Source organism: Hyperolius riggenbachi, chromosome 1 (genome assembly GCF_040937935.1).
Source record: "Hyperolius riggenbachi isolate aHypRig1 chromosome 1, aHypRig1.pri, whole genome shotgun sequence".
NCBI classification, from domain to species: domain Eukaryota; kingdom Metazoa; phylum Chordata; class Amphibia; order Anura; family Hyperoliidae; genus Hyperolius; species Hyperolius riggenbachi.
The window spans coordinates 559,164,316-559,190,269 of record NC_090646.1 but is presented as its reverse complement, the minus strand read 5'-3'; the positions used below and the strand labels follow the sequence as shown (position 1 = coordinate 559,190,269).

The following is a 25,954-nucleotide window of genomic DNA, read 5'->3' as shown; positions in this document are numbered from 1 at the left end:
AAAAGACTGGGAATAATTGCTGCCTGGACATACTGTGCCTGATGCACTTAACAGTGGTAAGGCCGCCGTGTGCTGCCTGCCAATATTATTGGTACTAACGCTGGTGTTAAGGGGAAAGGGCACCGACTGTTCACCAATACTGTAGTGTCATGTGTGTTGCTGGGCTAACACGCGCATTGCTATGGTAAAATGCATAGTTCTAATGGGTTAACGGAGGGTGCCCCCCAGCTTTGGTGCTGGTAAATAGCGCGTTCAGGCTTAGTTCACACAAAGTGCGAATTGTGATCGCAATTGCGATTTTGTGGCATGAAATTTTGTGTTTTGACTGTGATTCCCATTCACTGGAATGAGAATCGCAATGCAATCGCCCCCAAAAGTTTATGCAAATTCCAAACGCTGCTGGGAGAATAATCCCATAGGGATACATTAGTAACATCGCTTTGCTGATTGGCGCCGGAGTGGGAACCAGCCCTCACTGTTGTCTTGGAAATTTAGCTTAAGAAGAGCAAATGACTGTACAGGTAACAAAAGTTGTAGAAATAATCCATAACATAAAATTAATTTTGAATAAACTGTATTTTAGTATAGAAATCATTTTCCAGGTAAGTGCCATATTTTCATATGAAATATAATGAATCATTTGATGTCTTTGAATTCTTAGCAACACACCTGGAAGTGAGTTCATGCAGTTTTCCATGGTTTACATGGTGGTATTGCCTATATTGATTGGGCTCAATTCACTAAAGCGTGATAGCACAGTTATCACGTGATAAAGGTTTTCACACGCAAACGCGCACGCAAACTATTGTGCATGCGTGTTGTGCGTGAAAAGTTTAGCGATCGCCTGATAAATTTTATCGTGCGTATGGTGTTGCACTTCACACGATAAGCGCGCTTTTCACGTGATAATTACGGGTTAAGCAGATAGAGTTTGGTACTGAAATCAGCAATGGTGCTACACTGATTAAGCGAAGTTTCAAGCGGATCGCGTGATGTGCTGTGAGCAGTTATATGGCGTGATCTGCAGTGATATCATGTGATACTGATGTTTATCACGTGATATCCCGCCTTTGCACGTAAAGTCATTAGTTATCGCGGCCGTGATAAGCGTTATCACGCTATAGTGAATTGAGCCCCTAGTTTTCTGTTGTTCTCATGCTGTGGTCGATCCGGCGGCTAATCGAGCTGCCAGTCGACCCGTGTATGCCAGGCATTAGGCTCATTCTCAAGACAGCACTGAAAACACAGAGCAGCTATTTTGTCAGTCTAGACAAGGATTCAGACAGCATGACTAAGGGCAAAGCCAGGACTAGGTTCTCCACCACCGAAGGCTGAGACACCAAAGTGCGCCCTTCCATCCCTCTCACCCCAGCCGTCATACACTGATTGCTATTAGACTAAGAGGGCCACAGGGCCCCCAACACCTTAATCTCTAGTTATCTGGCTTGCACTCACTGTCATGTATCCCCTTTTCTTATTTCTCTCTGCTTCAAACACAGTAGGGGAATGATAGCTGAGTGAGTTGTGCTCCCCCTCCTACACTGCGCCCTGAGGCTGGAGCCTCTGTCGCCTCTGCCTTGGCCCTGACTAAAGCTGGCCACTAACGGTCCAATTTCTAGCGAAAAATCGTTCGAGCAATCAGAAATTCTGATCGGACGAAAAATCGTTCACTTCACCATCAACTAACCAATCATTGCTTCCTATCTATCACGACCACCAAGAAAATCCAAATTTTCGTTCGACGAAAATTCATTCGGGCGACATTTTTTTCACTCATTCATAATCGATTGTGTCCACTAAAAGAGATTATTTACAACCAATCCGATCAGAATTTCTGATCGCTCTAACGATTTTTCGCTAGAAATTGGACAGTTAGTGGCCAGCTTTAGGGTAAGTCTCACACGTGCACATGAGCACTTTTGCCTGCAGGGATTGGGACTCAAATCCTTGGGTGTGAGTTTGGGGCCAAGTGCTGTACAGACCCTCTGTTAGTCTGTTCTGTTGCTATGGAGGGTGGTTGAGTGCTGCCGGTCCAGCACATGATGGAGTGGGCGGGGTAAGAAGAAGAACAATAGCCTCACCCTGTGCTTGGAAGAGATGATCTGGCAGTCCCGATATCCAGCTGATGCATCAGGGCCATCATACACATGCTAGATACTCAGCCCAAGGAGGTCCCTGACTGCCTGCCTTGGCTGAGGACCATCGAGCATGTGTACAAAGACTTAGGCCTCTTGCACACCACATGCAATTCCGATTTTTTATACGATCCGATTTTTTATTCTGATTATAATACGTGCAGGGTTTGCAAAGTCGCAAATTCCGGAAGTGAACCGGCTGCGGGGACCAGAGCATTGGTGACTGTCTACGCGGGCACAGGACGTCTGCGGAGGACCATTAGAAGCCCCAGGTATGTTCAACTCTTTTTCCCCATAGCTCTTAAAGTACTCCTTTAAAGGAAATAAACATGACAGTCTCCATATACGTCTCATTATAGTTGCCATTTAAACTGATTGAATATGGACATGTCCACAAGGGGGTCCGTTAAAAATGGCGCCAGTTATTGTAGTTAAAAAACGGCGCCCCATAGAGAACCACTATCGCTAGTTATTTTTCATTTTTGACAGCTAAAAAATGGCGCCGGCTTTAAAAACGATATTTATCGTTTATATTTATATTTGTATTGCTCCCAAACGATATTTATCGTTTTAACCCTTGCTTTGCTGCCGTTTGGAAAATATCTGCCCGCCGGCTTTAATGTTTAATAGCAAAGCCCCCTTAAAAGCTAAAAACACCAAATTTGCAGGGAATGTTAAAGAGAATCTGTATTGTTAAAATCGCACAAAAGTAAACATACCAGTGTGTTAGGGGACATCTCCTATTACCCTCTGTCACAATTTCGCCGCTCCCCACCGCATTAAAAGTGGTTAAAAACAGTTTTAAAAAGTTTGTTTATAAACAAACAAAATGGCCACCAAAACAGGAAGTAGGTTGATGTACAGTATGTCCACACATACAAAATACATCCATACACAAGCAGGCTGTATACACCCTTCCTTTTGAATCTCAAGAGATCATTTGTGTGTTTCTTTCCCCCTTCTGCTCTCATGCACTGAAGTTTCAGGCTGCTCTTTTCTTCCTGCAAACAGCTTTGCCCTTGTCTGAATTTCCTCAGTATGTGAAAGCCCAGCCAGCTCAGAGGACACTTTATCCAGCTTGTAAAAGATAAGAGAGCAGAGAGAAGCTGCATTAATCTAAATATCACACAGGCAGTGTGCATAGAGGGGCCTGAAAGGGGAGTTCATAGCAGAACCACAACACTGAAGAACTTGGCAGCCTTCCAGACACTGGCCGACAAGTCTGACAGGGGAAAGATACATTGATTTATTACAGAGACTGTGATAGCAGAAAGTGTTGCAGTAAGCCAGAACACATTAGAATAGCTTTTGGAACTTGTAGGATGATAAAAAACAGGATGCAATTTTTGTTACGGAGTCTCTTTAAGAAGAAAATTGTGAACAAGAGGAAAACATTTTTTTTCAAAAAGACCTTATAGTTTTTGAGAAAATCGATTTTGAATATTCTTCTTCTGACCGTGGGAAAATTAAATGCCCGCCGACTTTAGCGGTTAATAGCAAAGCCACTTTAAATGCCAGAAACACCAAATGTGTAGGGAATGTTAAGAAGAATAGTGGGAACACGAAGAAAAAAAATTGTTCAAAAAGACTTTATAGTTTTTGAGAAAATCGATTTTAAATCTTCAAAGAGGAAATGTATCTATTTAAATCGCGTACTGACATTTCCATGGAAACTTTTTCCGCCGACTTTAGCAGTTAATAGCAAAGTCCCCTTAAATCCTAGCAACACCAAATTTGCAGGATATGTTAAAAAGATACTGGGAAACAATATTTAAAAAAAAAATTGAAAAATTTTATTTATTTTTTTTTTAAATTAAAATTTGTGGGTTATGTTCAGAGTGTGGGAAATTTTTTGAAAAAAATGACGTGGGGTTCCCCCTCCCGAGCCTCTGTAACCCCTTGTCTCCCATGCAGGCTGGGATAGCCAGAATGCGGAGCCCCGGCCGACTGGGGCTTCGCACCCTGAGCTATACCAGCCCGCATGGTCCATGGTATGGGGGGCTTTGGGGGGGAGGGGCGGCCAAGCCTTCCCCTCCTCCCCCCCCCGAGCCCTTGTCCAATCCATGGACAAGGGGCTCTTCCCCACCTCCGGTGCCCCAGGAGGAGGTGGGGGCGGCGACTCCCTGGGGGGGGTTCATGGTGGCATCTGGGAGTCCCCTATAAGAAGGGGACCCCCAGATGCCCACCCCCCTCCCAGGAGAAATGAGTATAGGGCTACTTTGTACCCCTTACCCATTTCCACAAAGGGTTAAATGAAATAAAAACACAACAACGAGAAAAGTCCTTTAAGTTCTAAATTAACCAGAAATACTTACCTGTACCTTTAAGAAAAAAATCCCACGTCAATTAGGTCCCATGACAGTATCCTCTATCTTGCGACCTTCTGTTACATCTTGATTGAAGATCTCCGCCGCCCCGCCGCCACACACGCCGCCTCCGCCGCACTGCTCTTAGCTATACTTAGTATAGCTAAGAGCAAAAAGCATCTTTAAATTTTAGCTCCAATGGTCCCCATTGGTTCCTTAACAGACCAATGGGGATCAGGAGGATCCCCATTGGTCGATAAGGAACCAATGGGGAGCCTTGGAGCCAAAATTTAAAGATGCTTTTTGTTCTCAGCTATACTTAGTATAGCTGAGAGTTGCGTCTATGCATCTATATAGATGCATTAGCGCTAGCTGCCGCTAGCTGCCGCTGCCCTCCCTGCCTCCCCCCACCTGTCACCCTCACCCAAGCTGGCACCCATGGGTGCATTGGGTGCCAGCATGGGTGAGGGTGACAGGTGGGGGGAGGCAGGGAGGGCAGCGGCAGCTAGCGCTAATGCGTCTATATAGACGCATAGACGCAACTCTCAGCTATACTAAGTATAGCTAAGAGCAGTGCGGCGGAGGCGGCGTGTGTGGCGTCGGGGCGGCGGAGATCTTCAATCAAGATGTATCAGAAGATCGCAAGATCTAGGATACTGTCGTGGGACCTGATTGGCGTGGGATTTTTTTCTTAAAGGTACAGGTAAGTATTTGAGGTTAATTTAGAACATTAAAGGACTTTTCTCGTGGTTGTGTTTTTATTTCATTTAACCCTTTGTGGAAATGGGTAAGGGGTACAAAGTAGCCCTATACTCATTTCTCCTGGGAGGGGGGTGGGCATCTGGGGGTCCCCTTCTTAAAGGGGACTCCCAGATGCCACCATGAACCCCCCCCCAGGCAGTCGTTGCCCCCACCTCCTCCTGGGGCACCGGAGGTGGGGAAGAGCCCCTTGTCCATGGATTGGACAAGGGCTCCGGGGGGGAGGGGAAGGCTTGGCCGCCCCTCCCCCCCGAAGCCCCCCCCATACCATGGACCATGCGGGCTGGTATAGCTCAGGGTGCGAAGCCCCAGTCAGCCGGGGCTCAGCATTCTGGCTATCCCAGCCTGCATGGGAGACAAGGGGTTACAGAGGCTCGGGAGGGGGGACCCCACGTCATTTTTTTCAAAAAAAAATCCCACACTCTGAACATAACCCACAAATTTTAATTTAATAAAAAAAAATTCAATTTTTTTTAAAAATATTGTTTCCCAGTATCTTTTTAACATATCCTGCAAATTTGGTGTTGCTAGGATTTAAGGGGACTTTGCTATTAACTGCTAAAGTCGGCGGAAAAAATTTCCACGGAAATGTCAGTACGCGATTTAAATAGATATATTTCCTCTTTGAAGATTTAAAATCGATTTTCTCAAAAACTATAAGGTCTTTTTGAACAATTTTTTTTCTTCGTGTTCCCACTATTCTTCTTAACATTCCCTACACATTTGGTGTTTCTGGCATTTAAAGGGGCTTTGCTTTTAACCGCTAAAGTCGGCGGGGGTTTAATTTTCCCACGGTCAGAAGAAGAATATTCAAAATCGATTTTCTCAAAAACTATAAGGGCTTTTTGAAAAAAAAAAATTCCCTCTTGTTCACAATTTTCTTCTTAACATTCCCTGCAAATTTGGTGTTTTTAGCTTTTAAGGGGGCTTTGCTATTAAACATTAAAGCCGGCGGGCAGATATTTTCCAAACGGCAGCAAATATCGTTCAGGCAGGACAAAAAAAACGTTTTAAAATGATAAATTTCATTCAAAAGGTCTGCACTATTTTAACCTTTAAAACGATAAATATCGTTTTAAACATATATCGGGCAGAAGGGGGCGCCATTTTTTTGCCGGCGCCATTTTTAACTAGACACAAGTCCTTTGAAAAAGTGTAAATATGATTCGCTTTTGTGACCACTTCCTGTTTATTAAGCTTCTTTTGCCGAAACAAAGAACTGATGAAAAGTTATTTCCTGTCTTTTATCTGTGTCTGTTGAGACACTCAGGTGACTGTTAAAGGACATTTATCATGAAAAAGTGTACATTTTAAAATACATGCACATACAATGTACATTTCTCCCGGAGTAAAGTGCACCTTTTCCTATGTTGCTGTTACTTACAGTAGATAGTAAAAAGCTGTATTTCTTTATTTACAAACAGATTTACTGAACAACAGCTGCTCAGCCCAACTGCCAAAATTGTGTGCAAATGAGTAGGGAGACTGGCCAGCACCTTTGTTCAGATACTTTCCATGGGATTGCTTTTACAAAGAATAAAGGCAATACTGAGAATCTTTCATGAGGAGATGAACGAGTCCAAAACTTGTCAGGTTTTTTCTACCTACTGTAAGAGCTCATTCACACATGTGTGGTACTGTTCGTGATAACACAACGCACATAGTGTAAGTGATGCAGGTACCATGAAAGTCTATAGGCTGCCATGTTACCATTCACACTACAGTGTGCATTCCGATGCGCTGCCTTATAACGTGGCCAGTTCATGACGCACCCATTTTCATGCATTTTTTCAGTGGAATGGAAGCATGAGATGCGTATCAGTATGAGATAAGGTGTTGCCACGTGCGCTTCCATGCGTTGCCACGCATGCACGAAATCGCATTTGTGCATGCACTGCCCAACGTGCATGTGCCCTTAGGCCGGTTCACACTAGTGTTGAAGTGGCAAACGGATCCATGAAAACAGATCTGATCACCTGCCGATTGGATCCATTTTCAATCCGTTTACGTTCTGCTGCTTCCGTTTCGTCCCCCCCCCCCCCCAGACCCCCAACTCCCAAAGTGTCTTTTTGTATTTAGAACATTCCATTTTCTCATTACTCCTAATGCAGTGCTTCAGCTTCCGTTTCCATTCCGTTGGGCTCAGCGGTCTGGAAAAATTGGTGCTGCAGTTGCGCTCCGTTGTACTTGCGGCCCGTTCAGCAGATCGTGTGGAATGGATCCGTCTGAACGGACGGATGAGAACAGATCCACAGGTTACAATTGGATCCGTTCCTATCCGTTCCCATCCGTACCCTTCTGATCCGGGAACGGACCATTTTTTAACTCTAATGTGAATCAGACCTTAGTGACAGCAACATAGGAAAACAGTAATTTATAGTGTATTTTACTCAGGAGTACATTTACATTTTATAAGTACTGTACGTATTTTAAATTTTATAATCTTCCATGGGAGTAGTCCTTTAAAAACCAGTCCTTTAAAAACCTGTGAATTCTCCTTGTTTTAAGCACGTTACTGTCATACACACTCTTAACATCCTATGGTAAGCAAGCATGGCTGTTACTGCAAGACCCAGATAGTGTCACGCTTATTTGAATTCTGCATTTCCTCTACAGTAGAATCCAGCAGACTGAGAGACAATTAGTTTCATGGTCACTGATCCAAGCTCCATTACAATGATCTTCTAAATAAGGGGACCTTATGGCAAATGCCCTTTCTGTCCCTTCATTAAAACTGTCCTAATGAGAGCGTCTCCAGCGCCTCAGGAACAAAGTTCTGTCCTCACAGGCGAGCTAACAGCCAGCCAACCATTCCTCGCAAGATTAATTACATTACTATTCTGTGTGACCAAAGTAGGCCTCTTGTGTGGAAATAGCTTGAAAACTCAAGCAATCATTTCTGCCTCTAACCTGCGCTGGAGTGAGGAAACCGTGAATGTGACTGTAATTGTCGGTGTTTTTCTGTCAAGACACTTTTCAGGAGACCCGGAGTTCCTAGAGAATTGATAAGCCGCATGACTGTGCCTCAGCCCACAACACTGGCAGCCCCCTCTTTGTGTAGGTGACAGACAAGTACTTGCCAGGTGCCGGTAATGACACAGTTCCAGCCTGCTCCTCTCACCAGGCCACTGTACCTCACCGCTTGTCTGTCTTCCTGGAAAAAATGGAAATAAATGAGTCTCTGTACAAATGACAGGTCGGAATAATGCTGGTTACCGTGTCTAGCACCTATCTCGCCTTCCCTTTCAGATGGTATTGATCCTTATGGAGGTCTTTCTGCTTATAGCCTTACGTCTGTGTCCTGCTGTCATTATTATTCGTAGGGGGTACTCTTCCATAGAGAACAATCTGTTTCTGTACACGCTTGCTCCATTCTGCTGCTGGATTCTGTACCTGGTGTCTTTGTCTTTTCTATACTACTTCCCAGGGAGCCTGGATTTCAAAAGATGTACATATATAATATATATGTATGGACACACACAGTACACACACACAAACACACACACGGACACACACACACACACACACATGGACACACACACACATGGACACACACACACACATGGACACAGACACACACACAGACACACACACACACAGACACACACACACACGGACACACACACACACACATATGGACACACACACACAGACACACACACACACACACACATGGACACACACACACACACAGACACACACACACAGACACACACACACACACACACACACACAGACACAGACACACACACATGGACACACACGGACACACACACACACACACACACACACACACACACGGACACACACACACACATATGGACACACACACACATGGACACAGACACACACACACATGGACACACACACACACACGGACGGACGGACACTTTGCACATTATGGCTTGCTGCTTTGTCTTTCCATGCCTTTGTTTCTCTCATCCCCTATGCACGTTTCTTTGTCTCTGTCTACATGTCAGGTCCCCCTCCTCTTGTCTCTGTCTACATGTCAGGTCCCCCCCCCCCATCCCCCCAGCTTTCTCCTTTTTGGTATCCCTTGTTTAGCTTTGAAGCATTCAGCAAGTGCTGGTCTCCTTTGTACCATATCCCAGTCTCTTAGCCTTTTGACTTCCCTGACCTTCTTTTTACACTCATCTATATTTTACTTCTTCTCTGTGAGCCTTTCTTGCCATTCCACATCACTCTTTATTTTTCTGGCCATCTATAAAAAAGGGGGGGGGGGGGGGGTCTGTCCTGATTTAAGCAGTCTCTTTCAACGTTCAGACTCCATACCCAGGCGATACTGGATTTGAAAAGAAAATGACAGTGCTTAGCTAAGGGAATCATTCTATTGCAGCCAGGGTGAACTGGAGGTATACTTTTGTGTCTAAAAGCAGAATAGAGATAGCGTATGGCTTTTCTGATCCAGTATAAACCTAATAAAACACCAGCCATGATCTAAAAATAAATGCCGGTTCACTATTCCACCTGGAATAAAATATCTGTTGAGATGAAGAAGAAAGCATAAATGAACTCATCGCACTTAGAGATTTGCTAGAGGTCTACACCGCGGGGAGCCCGAGAACATCAGACACCCAATCAGGTTCAAGGAAAGTTTAAAAAACACAAGTGCTCACCTCATCTTAATTGACGGCTTGTAGTGAACACAGCTCAGCTGTTGTAGCAATCTTTACACACCTCACCATTTTCAGCATTGCCAAAAAGCCACTTGAAGCCAGATTTGAAACTTAGTGACAGTTATCATCTTTCTTAAAGCACACCTCAACTCAGAACTTCCTATCTGCTCTAAAAGATACACAACAGCATAATAGTCTTTAAAGAAAAACATGTTTTTGTTACAGCTGATACAAATCCTGCAATAAATCTGCAGTGTGTCTACTTCCTGCTTTCATATAAGCGGACATATTGATAAAATCCTCTGTTAGCTCTCTGCAGGCAGCTGACAGCTGAGGGAACAAAATACAACTTGTGATTAGGCACAGATGAGGGGGAATTAGACAAGCTAAACTCTCTAAATATATACAGGGTGCTTTTCTTTGTTTTTCTTATGTCCTGTGCAAGAGTTCAGGTCCACTTTAAAGGGGAAATGAAAACAAGCAACACCCCACAGTGGCCACTTTGGTCCAATAGTAAATCAGGACAATAATGGTTGTCTACAGCTAAAGGTCACAGTTTAGGCATATTTTACTGTATTAAAATATGTATTAAGTTAGTAAAGCTGACCATATATGAAGAGTTGTGATTGGTCTGAAAAGCTGACCATATATAGAGAGATGTGATTGGTCAACCGATCATGCTGGCTGTGATTAGATTAGTGAGAAATCTTAAAGAAAATCACTTGCACAGTACAATAAGTTATAAATAGATTACGTGGATCCGTCATGCTGAGTAAATCTGATCTGAAGTAACTATAGCCTCAAAAAAGTCATACAAAACATATTCAAAGGACCATTCCAGCGAAAAATATAAGCAGTTAAAATCTGACAGAACCGGCAGGTTTTCAATTAGTCCATCTCTTCATGGGGGATTCTCAGGGTTTTCTTAGTAGTCCAAAGCATTTTTTGAATGGCAGTTGCTAAACTGATAAAATAGTGTGCAAGGGAAAAAGAGAGGTTGGCTGGTATCTTACTACTAAAAAAAAAAGTCATACAAAACCTATCTAACAATCAGTTAATACTATACTCCATACATCTGTTCAGATGGCTTGTTACAAAAGATCAAATTAAAATCTGTTCGTCTGTGGCCAGCTTACGAGCACAAAAATTTAACAGGAAGAGGAACTAAAGTTATAGCATCAACAATAGTATAAGGAAATTAGATCCCCAAGTGTTTTGTTTGGAAACAAGTGAGTGAGAAAAAGAGGACAAAAGCCAGACTTCAGAAATGAATTGCAAACTTCAGACTTAATGCAATTGAGTGGCTTAAAAGACCTGCCCAGACAGTGTGAAAACACAATTAGTGGAGATATTTACCCAAGTGCTCAACTGATGACAATGACAACTTCTCTGCTACACATAGGAAGGCTGCCAAACCTAAAGAGGAAATACTTAGCAGAAAAGCTTACAGACCAGCAGACAAACCAGAGAGAAGAGGCAGACAGCTTGCTCAACGTGTGCAGAGTGATCCTTTGTGGCATCCAGGCATGCTAAGTTGGCTGTGCTGATTTCTCTGAATCCCCTGTAAGGAGCACTCAGAGATTAGCATGGAGGGAACTCTGGGCACCGAAGAAGCACTGAATACCTTATCTCCTTCTAACAAGGAGGCACACTAAAGTGTATAAGCCGGATTCATGCACACAGACACACATCCAGGCACAGCTGTGCACCTTCCCCTTTGTATCCTGCTGCTGCTACTTTCTCATTTACCCATTGAGTTGCGAATCCTGGTGTTCGTCAGTCCTGGCGATCTCTTTTGTTTTGTAGAAGATCAGAAGGATGCTTATTGTGCAGATAGTCCACCTCTTTCTTATTGAACGCATCTCTCTCTCTCCAACACACAAATATCCCAATCCGTGGGGTTGTGATTTAGCCACAGCAAAGGGGGGATAAGAAAAAATAAAACAAGAGATACAAAAAAAAATACAAAAAAAAAAATGAAGAAGCTGCTGGATGAGAGAGACAAGTGGTGTGACAGTGGAGGTGATGCTCTGGCAGCTGGGGATCCTTGGAGAAAGATGCAGGCTCCTAGGAGATGGGTCCTCCTCAAGCTGCAGCCAGATCACTGGCACTGGTACTGGTACAAGCAGCAGCAGCAGCAGGTTCCCTCCTTCACTTCAGCGAGACAAGCCCTCCCCCAGCTGCGTGTGGTCACGCCCCTCCTCTCCTTGTACTGACTATACAGCTAGTTCATGCTGAGCAACAACCACTAGCATGTTAAAGGGGCTCAGAAGAACTTAAAAAAAGACCTTTTAATAATAATGAATAGAAAAATATATATATACATTTGCCTCCTTAAAACAGAAGGCGCCTGAAATCAGTTTTATGTGAGCAAGTAACCTCATGAAGCATTAATACTGATTATGCAAGTGGTCTCTTTATGCTCTTAGAATTCGGATACTCATCCAGAAGCAGATTACTAGTGTGCTTATTCATTTTAAAGAGCCACACTGAAAGGTCCGTACACACGCCGGACTTTAGGCAACGACGGGTCCGTCGTTGCCTCCCGCTGGGTGGGCGTGCCAGCGACAGTCCGGCGTGTGTACGCTCTGTCGTCAGACTGATACGGCTGTTTCTGAGCGATCCGCCGGGCGGATCGCTCAGAAACAGCCGTATCAGTCTGACGACAGAGCGTACACACGCCGGACTGTCGCTGGCACGCCCACCCAGCGGGAGGCAACGACGGACCCGTCGTTGCCTAAAGTCCGGCGTGTGTACGGACCTGAAGGCTCACTCCCACCTTGCGATTTTGTGCGTGATTCTTATGACGACCGGCAATTGAGCGATGAGCTATCTCGCGACATGGGTACGAGTATGCAATTAGGTGGCCGACGCTTTCCGGTGGTGATAACGACCATCATGGCAGATCGGATCTTTAAGATCCTTGATGACTCCCGCACAAAGTGGTGCAATCACTTGAATTCTCTTATGTGGCACTCACATGACGTCACGTGTTCCCGCGGGTTGGAAGATGGATCATGGAACACTCGTCCTAGGGGACATCAAGTGTTCCCGCGGGTAGCAAGATGGATCATGGAACACTCATCCTAGAGGACGTCACGTGTTCCCGCAGGTAGGAAGATGGATCATGGAACATTCGTCGTAGGGGACGTCACGTGTTCCCGCGGGTAGGGCGATGGACTGGGTAACGTCCATCGTAGGGACGTCACTGTGATCTACATTCCTGCGACTTCAGGTCAGTATTCAGATTAAGGCTCGGTCCCCACTTGTAAGGAAGCCAATCCTAGTGTTAAAAATAGGAACCGCTTACACTTGTTAAAAAACGGATCCGTTTGCTGCACCACAGAATCTGAACCTGCTCTGTTTTTCTGCTCCATTTTTTGGGGATTCGATTTCTTGCCATAGCCCCTATGGTACAACTCATTAACCCATAAACACGAACGCAATGTGAAAACGTAGCAGAGTGAACACTGAACTGTCTTCTCCGCACTGTGCTGAATTGCAGGGCCGGTTCAAGTAACAATGGGGCCCTAGGGCAAGATTAGCCTGGGGGCCCCCCAACAGACACCACCCTGACCAAAAAGCGTCATCAGAGGCCCTTTGATGCAGCCAAATTTCCCTCCTGGGACCCTGAGCTGGCTGCTGACCCTCCCCCAATCATCCCCCAACTTAACAGACTCTGCAGTGTCCCTGGGGAGCAACAGTTCAGATGGGGAGGGACAACTTGGGGGCCCCTACAGGCTCTGGGGTCCTGGGGCAACTGCCTATTTTTTCCTATGGTAGCTCCGGCCCTGGCTGAATGGACCTGATGTTTAAGAACTGAGCTTAATCCAACATGCATACAGCTGTTTCAGGCCTCTTGCACACTGCAAGCGATTCCGATTCAGATTCCGCTTTTTAATCAGTTTTTACATCCGATTCAGATTCCGATTTGCAGTTTGCTCCCTGCACACTGCAAATCGGAATCTGAATCGGATGTAAAAACTGATTAAAAAGCGGAATCTGAATCGGAATCGCTTGCAGTGTGCAAGAGGCCTCAGAGTGGTTGCTCCTTGTTAGTGCAAGGCATTAATATGGCTTTCTTAGGTAATGTACACAGCACAAGAGAGAAAGTACCCAGATAGCTTATGGTGATATTAGAAGGGGCTATACGAAACCAAAACCTCTATTACTTAACAAAAAAAATGAGAACAACCTTATTAGAAAAAGGATGATTTTTACTTACCTGGGGCTCTTTATGAGCGAAGCATGTTAGGTTGTAGTAGTGGGAATAGGGATGGTTATTTTATATATTAGCTTAGCACCTCTAGCAACGGTTTGTGAAGGCCGACGCAATCACTTACACCTTAGTGGGACTTAGTGGGAGAGAGTTGTTCCATTGGGTCTGGCAAAGGGGGTGCTAGTACAGGGATGACATCCCTGATTGGCCCTCTTTGGACACAGGACCTTTGGTAGCTAGACAATTTGATTGGTAGCCACCAGCAGTGATAGCCTAATGCTAGGTACACACTATGAGATTTTCTGGCAGTTTTACTGTCAGATCGATTATTTCTAACATCTCCAATCTGATTTACAATCAATACCCAATGATTTTTTGACCGATTTCTGATAGAAGTGAACAGAAAACAGTCAGAAATCAATTGGAAAATGATAGGAAATCGATTGGAAATCAGATCGGACATGTTGGAAATAATCGATTTGACAGTAAATCTGCTAAAAAAATCACCTAGTGTGTACCTAGCATAAGAGCCCTACATTTTTAAGCCAATCAGCACTACAGAGGTGTGAAGTCATCCCCTAAGGTGACCCTAGCAGGGGTTGCACACTCCAATGTTTTTGGAGCTCAGTAGCCACTAGCCAGTATAATCTTTTCCACACTTTCTAGCCTGTACAATCAAATAACCACTGTTTCTTTCCATAGCCAACCGTAAACATGCATTTTTACTAGCCAATCCAGTGAAAATTGAAAAATACAGTCTCAAGACTACAAATCGTACAAAAAAAACACAGGGAGTCGAAACCTGCAAAAGCCCAAAAATAACAGTCAGATCTCAGTGATTGCCTTTTGGGATTTGCAATGGGAAATGCAACGTATGGTTCTTTCCCATCTCCTTTACTATATATAGCCCCAATGGGATCCAGCTGCTGTGCATACTGTTGTCTTTAGTGTGTAGGGCAATGGAAGAGTTAATAAGCATGTCCTGTCAGCGCAGACTACACCTTTTCCATTTCCTCACTCAGTGCTTTTCTTATGTCTGCCAGTGCTGACACAAGGGAGGAGGATGGCAGGACACATAAATTTACCCTCTTTATTATCAGCATGTGATTCACAGCCATGAGAGAAGCTTCTGATGCCTTAATGGAGCATCAGCTATTCAGATTCTTGTTGTCATGTAAGATAGTGACCAGAAAATAGCAAAGCCTTTCTCTAGCAGCTGTAATTCTGCATGGATATTGCATGTTCAGCTTGTGTTTCTATAGTCGTGTCCCACTACCAGAGAACTGCTGCAAGGCTAGGGTCAAGCAGCAACACACTCAGGGTAAGTGTTCTGTTATTAACGAAAGATTGATTTTCTTTCTTCCCCTAATTCTTAGTTCTTTATACTAGATGGTGAAAATGTATTTTGTAGGTGAAGTGTGTAAAGACATAGGGGTTGATTCACTAAAGCGTGATAACTCAAATATCACACCTTGTCAAAGATATCACATCTTCTGAAAATATATCACACCTTATGAAAAGATATCACACCCTATCAAAGTTAACACGCATTATCATAGTAGCATAGCGAGCGCTACACACCTGCAGGGGCTCAGGACAGGACGAGTGCCATTGCCAATTAGCAGGCATATGTTCCAAGCACTCACTATGCTACTCTCATAAGGCATGTTAACTTTGATCAAGTGTGAAATCTTTTAATAAGGTGTGATCTTTGATAAGGTGTGATATTGGAGTTATCACGGTTTAGTGAGTCAAGCCCATAATGTGAGATAACTCTTGAGAAAAGATTTACTTATTAAGAATCTTCTCACCTTACAATCAGGGGTGTCAAACTCAAAAAGTAAGGGGCCAAAATCTAAAACATTGTCTAATTTGGGGCCAAACATTTGGGCCCGGTTCACATTAGCGTTAAAAAGCAGAACATAAGCGGAACAGATACTGTACAAACGGAACAGATGTGAACGGATCCAATGTTAACCTATGGATCTGTTCACATCCATCTGCATGAACGGAACCGTTGCCTACATGCCGCTGAACGGACCCAAAAAATGCTGCAGAACCTATTTTTCCGGACTTGCAATTCAAGACGGTAGAAAACTTTGCACAGGACCCCCACTAAAACCAATGCTGGAGTGCTCAAAGCTTAATACAGTCCCAAAGTTCTTTAAAGCAGAAAAAAGTATAACTGGGCACATCCAGTCTAAAATCCTGTTTTATTAGAAAATATTAAAAAATCCATACATACATTACAGGCACAAGGTTCTATGGAGAGAGGGTATGCACGTGACGTAAGCGTCAACAGCTGTTTCACACCCTAGGGTGTCACTGTAACCGTAGCGTTATAATTGATTATTGTAGAAAAAAACCTATTTTATTCATTAACCACTTAACGACCAGCTAACGCCCATAGGCGTCGGCAGGTCTTAAGTGGTTTACCATGGAAATGGCCGCTCGATCGAGCGGCCTTTCCATGTCAGTTCACGGAGGGTGTCTCCGTGAACAGCTGGAGAGCCGCAGATCATGGCTCGCCGGGAAAATGTAAACATGCGGGGAAGAAATCCCCGCTGTTTACATCATACGGCGCTGCTGCGCAGCAGCGCCGTAAGGCAGATCGGCGATCCCCGGCCTCTGATTGGCCGGGGATCGCCGGCATCTGATAGGCGGAAGCCTATCCTTCAATGCGCAGGACGGAATTCAGTCCTGCGCATTACGTAGGAAGAGGGAGAGGGAGGTAAGGAGCGTGAGGGCGGAAATGGCTGCGGAGGGGGGCTTTGAGAAGCCCCCCCCCGCAAAACGCAGATGGCCAGCGGCGATCAGACCCCCCCCCCCCGGCAGGTCATCCCCCTAGTGGGGAACAAAGGGGGGAAGTCTGGTCGCCCTGGCTTCAAAGTGATCTGTGCTGTGGGCTGGAGAGCCCACGCAGCACAGATCGGACCAGCATAGGCTGGTCCTTAAGTGGTTAAGTTATATTCAGTAAAGTTCCTCTTTAAATTGTGGCATTGAGGAATTCTGAGGAGGATTTTTATTGGTTCACTTAGTGGACCAATAGGGAGCCCCTGCGGGAGCTTGGAAGATGGTTTTGCCAGAGCGCCAGTTTTCAGAGCTGGAGATGTGTGATTGTGTGTGCTGCTTTTTTTGGAAACGTCTACAATAAAGGACTTCGTTTAGGACAACGTGCGGACCGTCCTCTTTTTCTGTCACAGTTTTCAGTTATACAAGAAGAAGTGGCAAAGGGGGACATTTATCAAGAGTGTCTGAGACAAAATATTGGTAGGATTTTAGAAATCCGCGCAGAACTGTCTCAGACATCTTAAGAAATCACGAATAGTGCAGATTCCTTCTTAGGGTTCGATTCACAAAAGGGTGCTAACTCAGTTAGCACGCCTAAAAGCTTTAGGCGTGCTAACTAGGGTGCTAAGCAGTTAGCACACCAAAAGCTTTTATTGATCGTGCACAAAGTTTAGCGCTGTGCGGTGCACGCAAAAAGTTGCACCAGGGGCGCTCAAACCATTGTACCGGGTGCACCTGAAACGTTGGACCGTGCGTTTTGATCGCACCTGGTGCGACGTTTCACGTGCACCACACAGCGCTAAACTTTGTGCACGCTAATTTAGCGTGCAAAAGTTTGCTCGTCTTAAAGGGCTTTAGGCGTGCTAAGGGGCTTTTAGGCATGCTAAGTTAGCACCCTTTTGTGAATCAAGCCCTTAAACTGTTAGGAATAGGAGAAGTTAGGAAGGTCTTTCAGACAGTGTGTGAGGGGAATTGCTGTTGCTGAGGTAACTAACACATCTGCTGTCAGCAGGCTCTGAGTCAGGGGGAGGAGCCCTTCACAAATCATATCTAGCCTGCACTGCTACACTATCTGGAGAACTTCTATGAAGCACTTCTTAACCCTGCTGGCGGTCTATTAAAAACCGCCAGGGGGTAGCGCAGCAGTTTTTTTTAATTTATTTTTTTAAAAATCATGTAGCTAGCCTAGCGCTAGCTACATGACAGCCGCTGTGCAGCGGCATCCCCCCACCCTCTTCGATCGCCTTTGGCGATCAAGCCCGTCCGGAAATCCCGTTCTGAACGGGATTTCCATTAGGGCTTCCCCCGTCGCCATGGCAATGGGCGGGATGACGTCATCGTGACGTCAAAGGGAGTCCTGATCCACCCCTCAGCGCTGCCTGGTACTGATTGGCCAGGCAGCGCATGGGGTCTGGGGGAGGCGGCACGGCGTGTAGCGGCAAATCGGCGTGAAGCGGCTGGTGATCGGTGTGCACACGCAGCTAGCAAAGTGCTAGCTGCGTGTAGCAAAAAAAAATTATGCAAATCGGTTCAGCAGGGCCTGAGAAATCCTCCTGCGCCGCTTACCCCGAACTATGTTCGGAGTTCGGGGGTTACCGCTAGAGATGTCGCATACCTCCGATTTTCGTTCGCGAACTTTCGCGGAAGGTTCGGTTCGCACGAACTTTCGCGAACCGCAATAGACTTCAATGGGGAGGCGAACTTAAAAATTTAGAAAAATTTCTGCTGACTTGAAAAATGATAGAAAAGATGTTTCAAGGGGTCTAATACCTGGAAGAAGACATGGTTGAGTGAAATACACATCAAAAGTCACAGAAAAAAATCTGTATTTACTACAAAGCAGTGTTTTAGGGTCAGAAATCTCATTGAATGTTCAATTGCAGGCCTACACTGCTTTATTACATCAGGAATCCCTCTCTCCCTCCTGCCGGAGGGAGGAGGGTCTCATCTTCCAGGGAATTGTAGTATTTCAAAAGCCAGCTAACATACCGTGGCTGGGAATTGAACCCAGGCTGGGCTGGGAATTGAACCCAGGTCTCAGTGTGTGTGGTAGGTAACTCACTTAACCACTATACCACCACTACATGCTGAAGCCAGCCTAGCATGTACCATTATGATCAATCCAAGAGAAAAATTAGGTTGCTTAACGATTTGTAGCATGTCAAAAGCCAACTCACATTGGCTGGGAATTGAACCCAGGTCTCAGTGTGTGGTACGTAACTCACTTAACCACTACACCACCAACACTACATGCTGAAGCCAGCCTAGCATGCACCATTATGATCAATCCAAGAGAAAAATTAGCTTGCTTATTCCACAAAATTGTACTATTTCAAAAGACAGCTTACATACCGTGGCTGGGAATTGAACCCAGGTCTCAGTGTGTGGTATGTAACTCGCTTAACCACTATACCACCAACAACACTACATGCTGAAGCCAGCCTAGCATGTACCATTGTGATATACCCAAGAGAAAAATGAGCTCTCTCTCTAGGACTTCATGCCATTGAAGTGAATTTTCAGCTTAAAACCATCAACGGATACCGGCAGAATTTCACAGGCAATTTCGGAATTCCGCCAGATTGAAAAAGCAATTCCGTTCCAACCAAATGGAGCGGAATGACCAATTTCCACCTAAGATTGCGGAAAATACAATTCCGCGGAAAGCGGTGACCATCCCTACTAGAGAGAGAGAGTGTGAGAGAGAGAGAGAGGAATCTACCTGGCTATCTGGGGATTTCTTCAGACAACTGTTGAACATGGATTGATCATAATGGTACATGCTAGGCTGGCTTCAGCATGTAGTGTTGTTGGTGGTATAGTGGTTAAGTGAGTTACCTACCACACACTGCGACCTGGGTTCAATTCCCAGCCCAGCCTGAGTTCAATTTCCAGCCAATGTGAGTTGGCTTTTCATGCTACAAATCCTTAAGCAAGCTAATTTTTCTCTTGGATTGATGGATAGTGTAATGGTTAAGGGCTCTGCCTCTGACACAGGAGACCTGGGTTCAAATCTCGGCTCTACCTGTTCAGTAAGCAAGCACCTATTCAGTAAGGAGTTCTATGGGTGAGACTCCCTAACACTGCTACTGCCTACTGAGTGCGCTCTAATGGCTGCCTCGCAAGTGCTTTGAGTCCGACAGGAGAAAAGCGCTATACAAAAAAAGGTATTATTATTATTATACAAAAGGTATTATCATAATGGTACATGCTAGGCTGGCTTCAGCATGTAGTGTTGTTGGTGGTATAGTGGTTAAGTGAGTTACCTACCACACACTGCGACCTGGGTTCAATTCCCAGCCCAGCCTGGGTTCAATTCCCAGCCACGGTATGTAAGCTGGCTTTTGAAATACTATAATTCCCTGGAAGATAAGACCCTGAGGGAGAAGGGGTAATATAAGGAATAACAATCAGCTAGGAACAAGCCTACAAGAGCCTAACTAAACTCTCCCTAGCAGAGTCTGTCAGCAGCTGTCCCTTACTAAAGTTCGCCTTGAACCGTTCGCAGGCGAACCGTTCAGGTCATCTCTAGTTACCGCCAGGAAGGTTAATCTGCAGCAGTTTAGGGATAGATTTGCACTTTTCTTAACTGTAGGGCAGCTCTAAAAATTCACGCTAAACTGCTGGTATTATGATTTGAAAAGTGTCTTACTATAATGCAGAGCAGTTCCTCTGCTTGTTAGAACAGTTTTACAAGAAAAAAACGGTAATGCCTTGATAAATCTGGCCCAAAGAGTGGTGGGTTTGGCAGATGTGACAGGAAAGGACAGTGACAGGGGAGGCTGGTATTAAGCAGCGGACATCGAGTGAGTGCCAGTATGCCCAGTGCTTTAGTGGCGCCGAGTGAAGATCTTTGCCAGACAAGGTCGCTATGAGTGCGGTAGATCTCATAGGAGAGAGGTAGCAGTGCCATGGTGCTGAAAGACAGCTCCACAACACAAAAACTCACTCCACATAGCCTGGCAGCTACGAACAACACTGGTGAATGGAGATTATTTCACTGAGCCTCTTGCACACTGCAAGCGATTCCGATTCAGAGTCCGATTCAGAGTCCGCTTTTTAATCTGTTTTTACATCCGATTTAGATTCCGATTTGCAGTGTGCAGGGAGCAAACTGCAAATCGGAATCTGAATCGGATGTAAAAACTGATTAAAAAGCGGAATCTGAATCGGAATCACTTGCAGTGTGCAAGAGGCCTTAGGCTCATCTCACTCGGACATCTTTTAGGTAAAGTTGGCAATTTAATTTGCCAGTAGATCCTGAGCAATGTCAGGCGATAAGCTCACATGCTGAAATCTTATTACCGCCTTGAATTGCATATGGCTCATCATCCCTCCATCCCCCTCTATAGTGACAGAATACATCTTTCTATACAGCCTTGGCCATGAACCGGTGTCTGAGGGATCATCTTCTGATTCCTGTCAGGTGACATAGATCTCAAGTGTGCAGGGCCAGAGCTACCATAGGAAAAGATGGGCAATTGCTCCAGGGCCCCAGAGCCTATAGGGGCCCCCAAGGTGTCCCTCCCCCATCTTAGCTGTTGCTCCCCAGAGACTCTGCAGAGTCTGTTAAGTTGGGAGGTGATTGGGGGAAGGGTCAGCAGCCAGCTCAGGGGCCCGGGAGGGAAAATTGGCTGCAACAAAGGGCCTCTAATGATGCTTTTTGATCGGGGTGCCTGTTGGGGGGCACCCAGGCTAATTTTGCCCTAGGGCCTAATTGTTACTTGAACCGGCCCTGCAAGTGTGTACCCAGCTTTAGAGGTAGGAATTGACTGGACAAGACTGAAAACCTTGCCCAATTGCTACTAATCACCCTTGAGAGAAGCAGTAAGAGCAGAGTCTGCTGCCTTCCCCCCTCCAAAACCATAAACACGTAAGCCAGTCTCCCACTAAGGCCATTCAGAAATCACTTGCGATTTCCAAATCATGGAAGAGCTTCAATTTTCTCTGTGATACCTGGAGTGATGGAGAAAGGCACTAATTTCCTTGTATAGGGATTGCACCGGGTCAATTTAAAATACCTAAAAGCAGTGCTTTTGCAGTCACTCCGCCATTGCAGTGCTGCTGTGGAACCATCCCCATAGAGTTCCATTGGTGCAGCGCTTTGCTGATCGTTGACGATAGGCAAGTGCTGCAAACGTGCTGCTAGTGGGCTGTATTAGGTGGCCACCAAAATAGCCTGGAGTAGTCTGGATGCCTGTATCAGAGATGGATTAAGATGTAATGGGGCCCTAGGCAAGGTAGTAGGTGGGCCCCTTGACACGCACTAGGCCCCAAGCACCTGCTTAGGTTGCCTGGTGGATGATCCTGCTCTGGCCTGTATTGTCAGCCACACTCTGATACTGTATGTGTATCATATTGGGGGTGCAGATAATCAGCGATAATATATTGTTATAGAATTGGGCCAATGCAAATCTGCAGCAGTGGCATTTGATCAGCCCATTCCCCAGCTGCATGCAATTTGCATTACATTTGCTTCAAGTTGGAAAAAATGAGCATTTCACTGATGATCTGTAACTTTTCAGAAGACAAGGATGAAAATATACATGTAATATATAATGTGAAGAAGCGTATGACTAATGCACATTCCCATTCCTTGCGGAAACCCATCTCCTCTTTATCTATTACACTTTGGGTCTATATATTAGACTGCTGGGTTATCTTGTGCTGTGATTTACTGAACACTTCACACAGGGCTTTAATTAAAACAGTATCTATTATCTGATTCATGAGATTAAACAGCAATTAACAGCTTCCTGTAATTCTCACATATTTGCTTTGTCATCTGATAGTTCACGCATATTACTAGCATATTACTATCAATTACAAGTGATATCTTTCTGTAATAAAGAGATATGGTAGAAGTGAAAAGGCACAAAGGGAACAAATACAGACATGCCTCGCATTGTTGAATGGAGAAAAGCTGATTTCACCCTATCCCCCCCTATTGTACATAGTACATATTTACATACTCTTCCCCTTTTGTGCAGTTGCAACACATCTGCTGTACTCAAGGCCGGATTTATATTTTATCTGTGCTGCATTGAATGACGCAATATATGGTCGGCAGTGCAGATGCCAAAGCAACACATCCAGTGTAAACAAAGCCTTAAAGTAAACCTGAGACCGGTGGGGGAGGGGGGGAATATACATACCTGGGGCTTCATCCAGCCCTCTTCAGGCTTATCGTTCCCTTGCCATCCTCCTCCGTCTCCTGGTTCTTCTGCAGTTGGCCCCGGAAAGTCCTCCAGTCTGCATGCACAGCCTGGCCATGCGCCCCGTCGCGCTCCCGTGGTCAGAAGTGCATTGCTTTAGTGCCAAATGGCCCCAACTGGACCATTTACCGGGGCCTGTTGTGGAAGATACAGGAGGCAGCGGGAGGACGGTGAGGGAGTGATCTGCCAGGAGTGGGCTGCAGGAAGCCCCAACTACATATAATTTTTTTTCCTCCTGCCCCATCTCAGGTACACTTTAAAGTGAGTAAGTGGTAAAAATGACCTTTTTTTAAATATCCCATGGTTTTATTTTATATTAAAATATTTACAAAGTAGATTGAATGTTTTGTTGTCTCTGCTCAGTGGCAGCCTATTAAGTGTCCCTAAATGAAAAGACATGAGCTATTTACCCTTTTATATCCACCTCTGCTCTCAGAAGTTGTATTCTGCCAGGAAAACTGTAATTTGCTTATTAGTGAAGATTGCTTTATTCCTGACAAGGTACCGACAAGACAGAAGCTGTCACTTCCATGCCTATAAATTCCTTCAGGCAGCCAAATACCAGTAATCTGATTTCCAATTGTTTTTCTGATCAATTTTGTATAGAAACAAATCAATCTATCGGACCTAGAAATCATATCGGAAATAATCGAATATGGTAGACTTGGTTGCATATACATATCTTTGTGTGTGAATGTGTCATTTGTATATTACTTGTACATAGTTTGGTATTGGATTTATCTGCTGTGTTTTGGATTGTTTTTACTTGCACTACTGTTGTTGATAACCATTTTCTGTATCTATTTGCATGTTTAATTTAAATAAACAATGTGTGGATCAATCTTTGGTGTCTCCACTGTTTATTACGCACTTCAAAAGCTGTCATCAGACCGATTCCCAGTGAGGCTTGTAACAATTTAGTAGTGCTGTGCCCTTGTATTTGCAAATGCTTGTCTGATTAGCCTTCTGCCCCCATTCTATTTGACCATGGTCTTCTGCCTGCAACTCAGTCTGACCCCCTGCTGGACTATCGACCATGCTTACTTACTTCCTTTATTAACCCTGCCTCTTTACCCAACCAAGTCTGCCTGTTACCTGTGCCTGACCTTGGCCTTATCACGAACCAAGCTTGCAAACTTCTTTCCCTGACATCTGTTCACCTGACGTACCAACCTGCACTGAATGTCAATCAATTCAGCACAGTCCTACCTGTCTGTGAGGTTCATCGGCGTTGGGAGCTTGGGGCCATGACCTAAGAGACCTTGGCAGCACAACATCTAGTATAATACAGTAAGGAAACCAGTCCATTACCCAGAGGAGGATTTGGTGTTGAAGACCACCACCCTTTGCACACCAAGCAGCAGAGATATGAGCACTGACCGCTGAAGTAGGAAAGATGATTTAGAGGTCACTGATAGCAGTCTTCACTGACAATAACTTATACTGGAAGCTGAGACATATTTATTGTCAGGCAAGCTTAGAGTGGCTATGAAGTGAATGAGCTCTGTCACATTCTCAGCACTGTATTTTGGTTTAGTGAAAATGATCAAAAAAAAAAAACAGTGACATTCTTCAATCTGCATCTTTCTGAGGGATATTGCTGTACACAGATCCAAAGTAGCAAGCAGTATTTTTAGTGGTAACTGTCAGAAATTGTGAGGTTTATTCAAGAACACACAAACAAATGAACAGAAAGCCTCACTCTGATTACAGCAATATGACCATGAGAGCTAAACTATGCAAGGATAAATACCACAACACAAGCTATCCAAGTGAACCTAAACACTTGCACAAGAGACAAGGAAAACACAGAGAAATCCACCCTGTATGCGTTTACAGCCTGTCTAATTCTCCCTTATCTGCAAGTAATGAGCAAGGGTAAATCAAGGCTGTCAGCTCTGTCTGAACTGTGCCAAGGTTCTGTGCTAATACAATATGTAAACACAAGAGGTTAAGCCATTATGAGCTCCCAGGAAACCAGGAAGTAAACACTGCAGGATCTCTGTTGGAGTTCTGCTTGCTGCGGGCTTTAATGGTATTTTATTGATAGTAGCCCGTATTCCCACCTGAAGAACATCGCAAAAATCAAGAACCTCATCCCCCCAGAAGATCTACCAACCTTAGTTCACGCCTTCAATACATCCCGACTGGACTACTGTAATCAGGGGCGTAGCAATAGGGGTTGCAGAGGTAGCGACCGCATCGGGGCCCTTGGGCCAGAGGGGCCCCATGTGGCCCTTCCTAAACCAAAGTATAAGCTGTTTATTGGTCCTGTACTGGTAATGAGCACTTCTAAAGATGCTTTGAATGGTAGTAATCATTAACAAGCTGTTCCGCATCCCCTTCTGACACCTCTGACACTGTACATGACCTTGGCAGGTTTTGTTGCACCGTATCAGTTGTTAAGTATAGAGTGCCAGGGGGGCCCAATGTAAAACTCGCACCGGGGCCCCGAGCTCCATAGCTACGCCACTGACTGTAATGCTCTCTACACTGGCCTTCCAAAAAAGGTCTTGTACCGCCTACAGCTGATACAGAATACTGCTGCCAGACTGCTAACCAACCAACCCTGTCACTGCCACATAACGCCAGTCCTGCACTCCCTTCACTGGCTACCTATAGAATGGAGGGTCCTTTTCAAGATCGGCCTACTGACATTTAAATCACTAAATAATCTGGGCCCTGGATACATTAAAGAAATGTTACAGCTGCGTAGTAATCCCTGCAATCTCAGATCCACAGGTTCTAATAATCTAGTTATACCCAGAGTCCACTTGGAAACCTTTGGTCCCAGAGCCTTCTGTCATGCTGCCCCTACGTTTTGGAACGCCTTACCTCAGCAGATCAGGATAGCTCCATTCCTGGACGTGTTTAAATCCAGACTGAAAACCCA

At 44.9% G+C, this 25,954-nt stretch overlaps 1 protein-coding gene across 1 annotated transcript in view; it reads right to left on the bottom strand.

The window, feature by feature from the left end:
• Positions 1–11,894, bottom strand: part of ST8SIA4 (ST8 alpha-N-acetyl-neuraminide alpha-2,8-sialyltransferase 4) — a 246,537-nt gene extending 234,643 nt beyond the window's left edge. Inside the window, exon 1 of the mRNA XM_068271687.1 lies at positions 11,587–11,894. Coding sequence (XP_068127788.1) covers positions 11,587–11,699 — 113 coding nt within the window. The 5' untranslated portion in view covers positions 11,700–11,894. The remainder of the gene's footprint in view (positions 1–11,586) is intronic.
• Between the last annotated feature and the right edge of the window lie 14,060 nt (positions 11,895–25,954).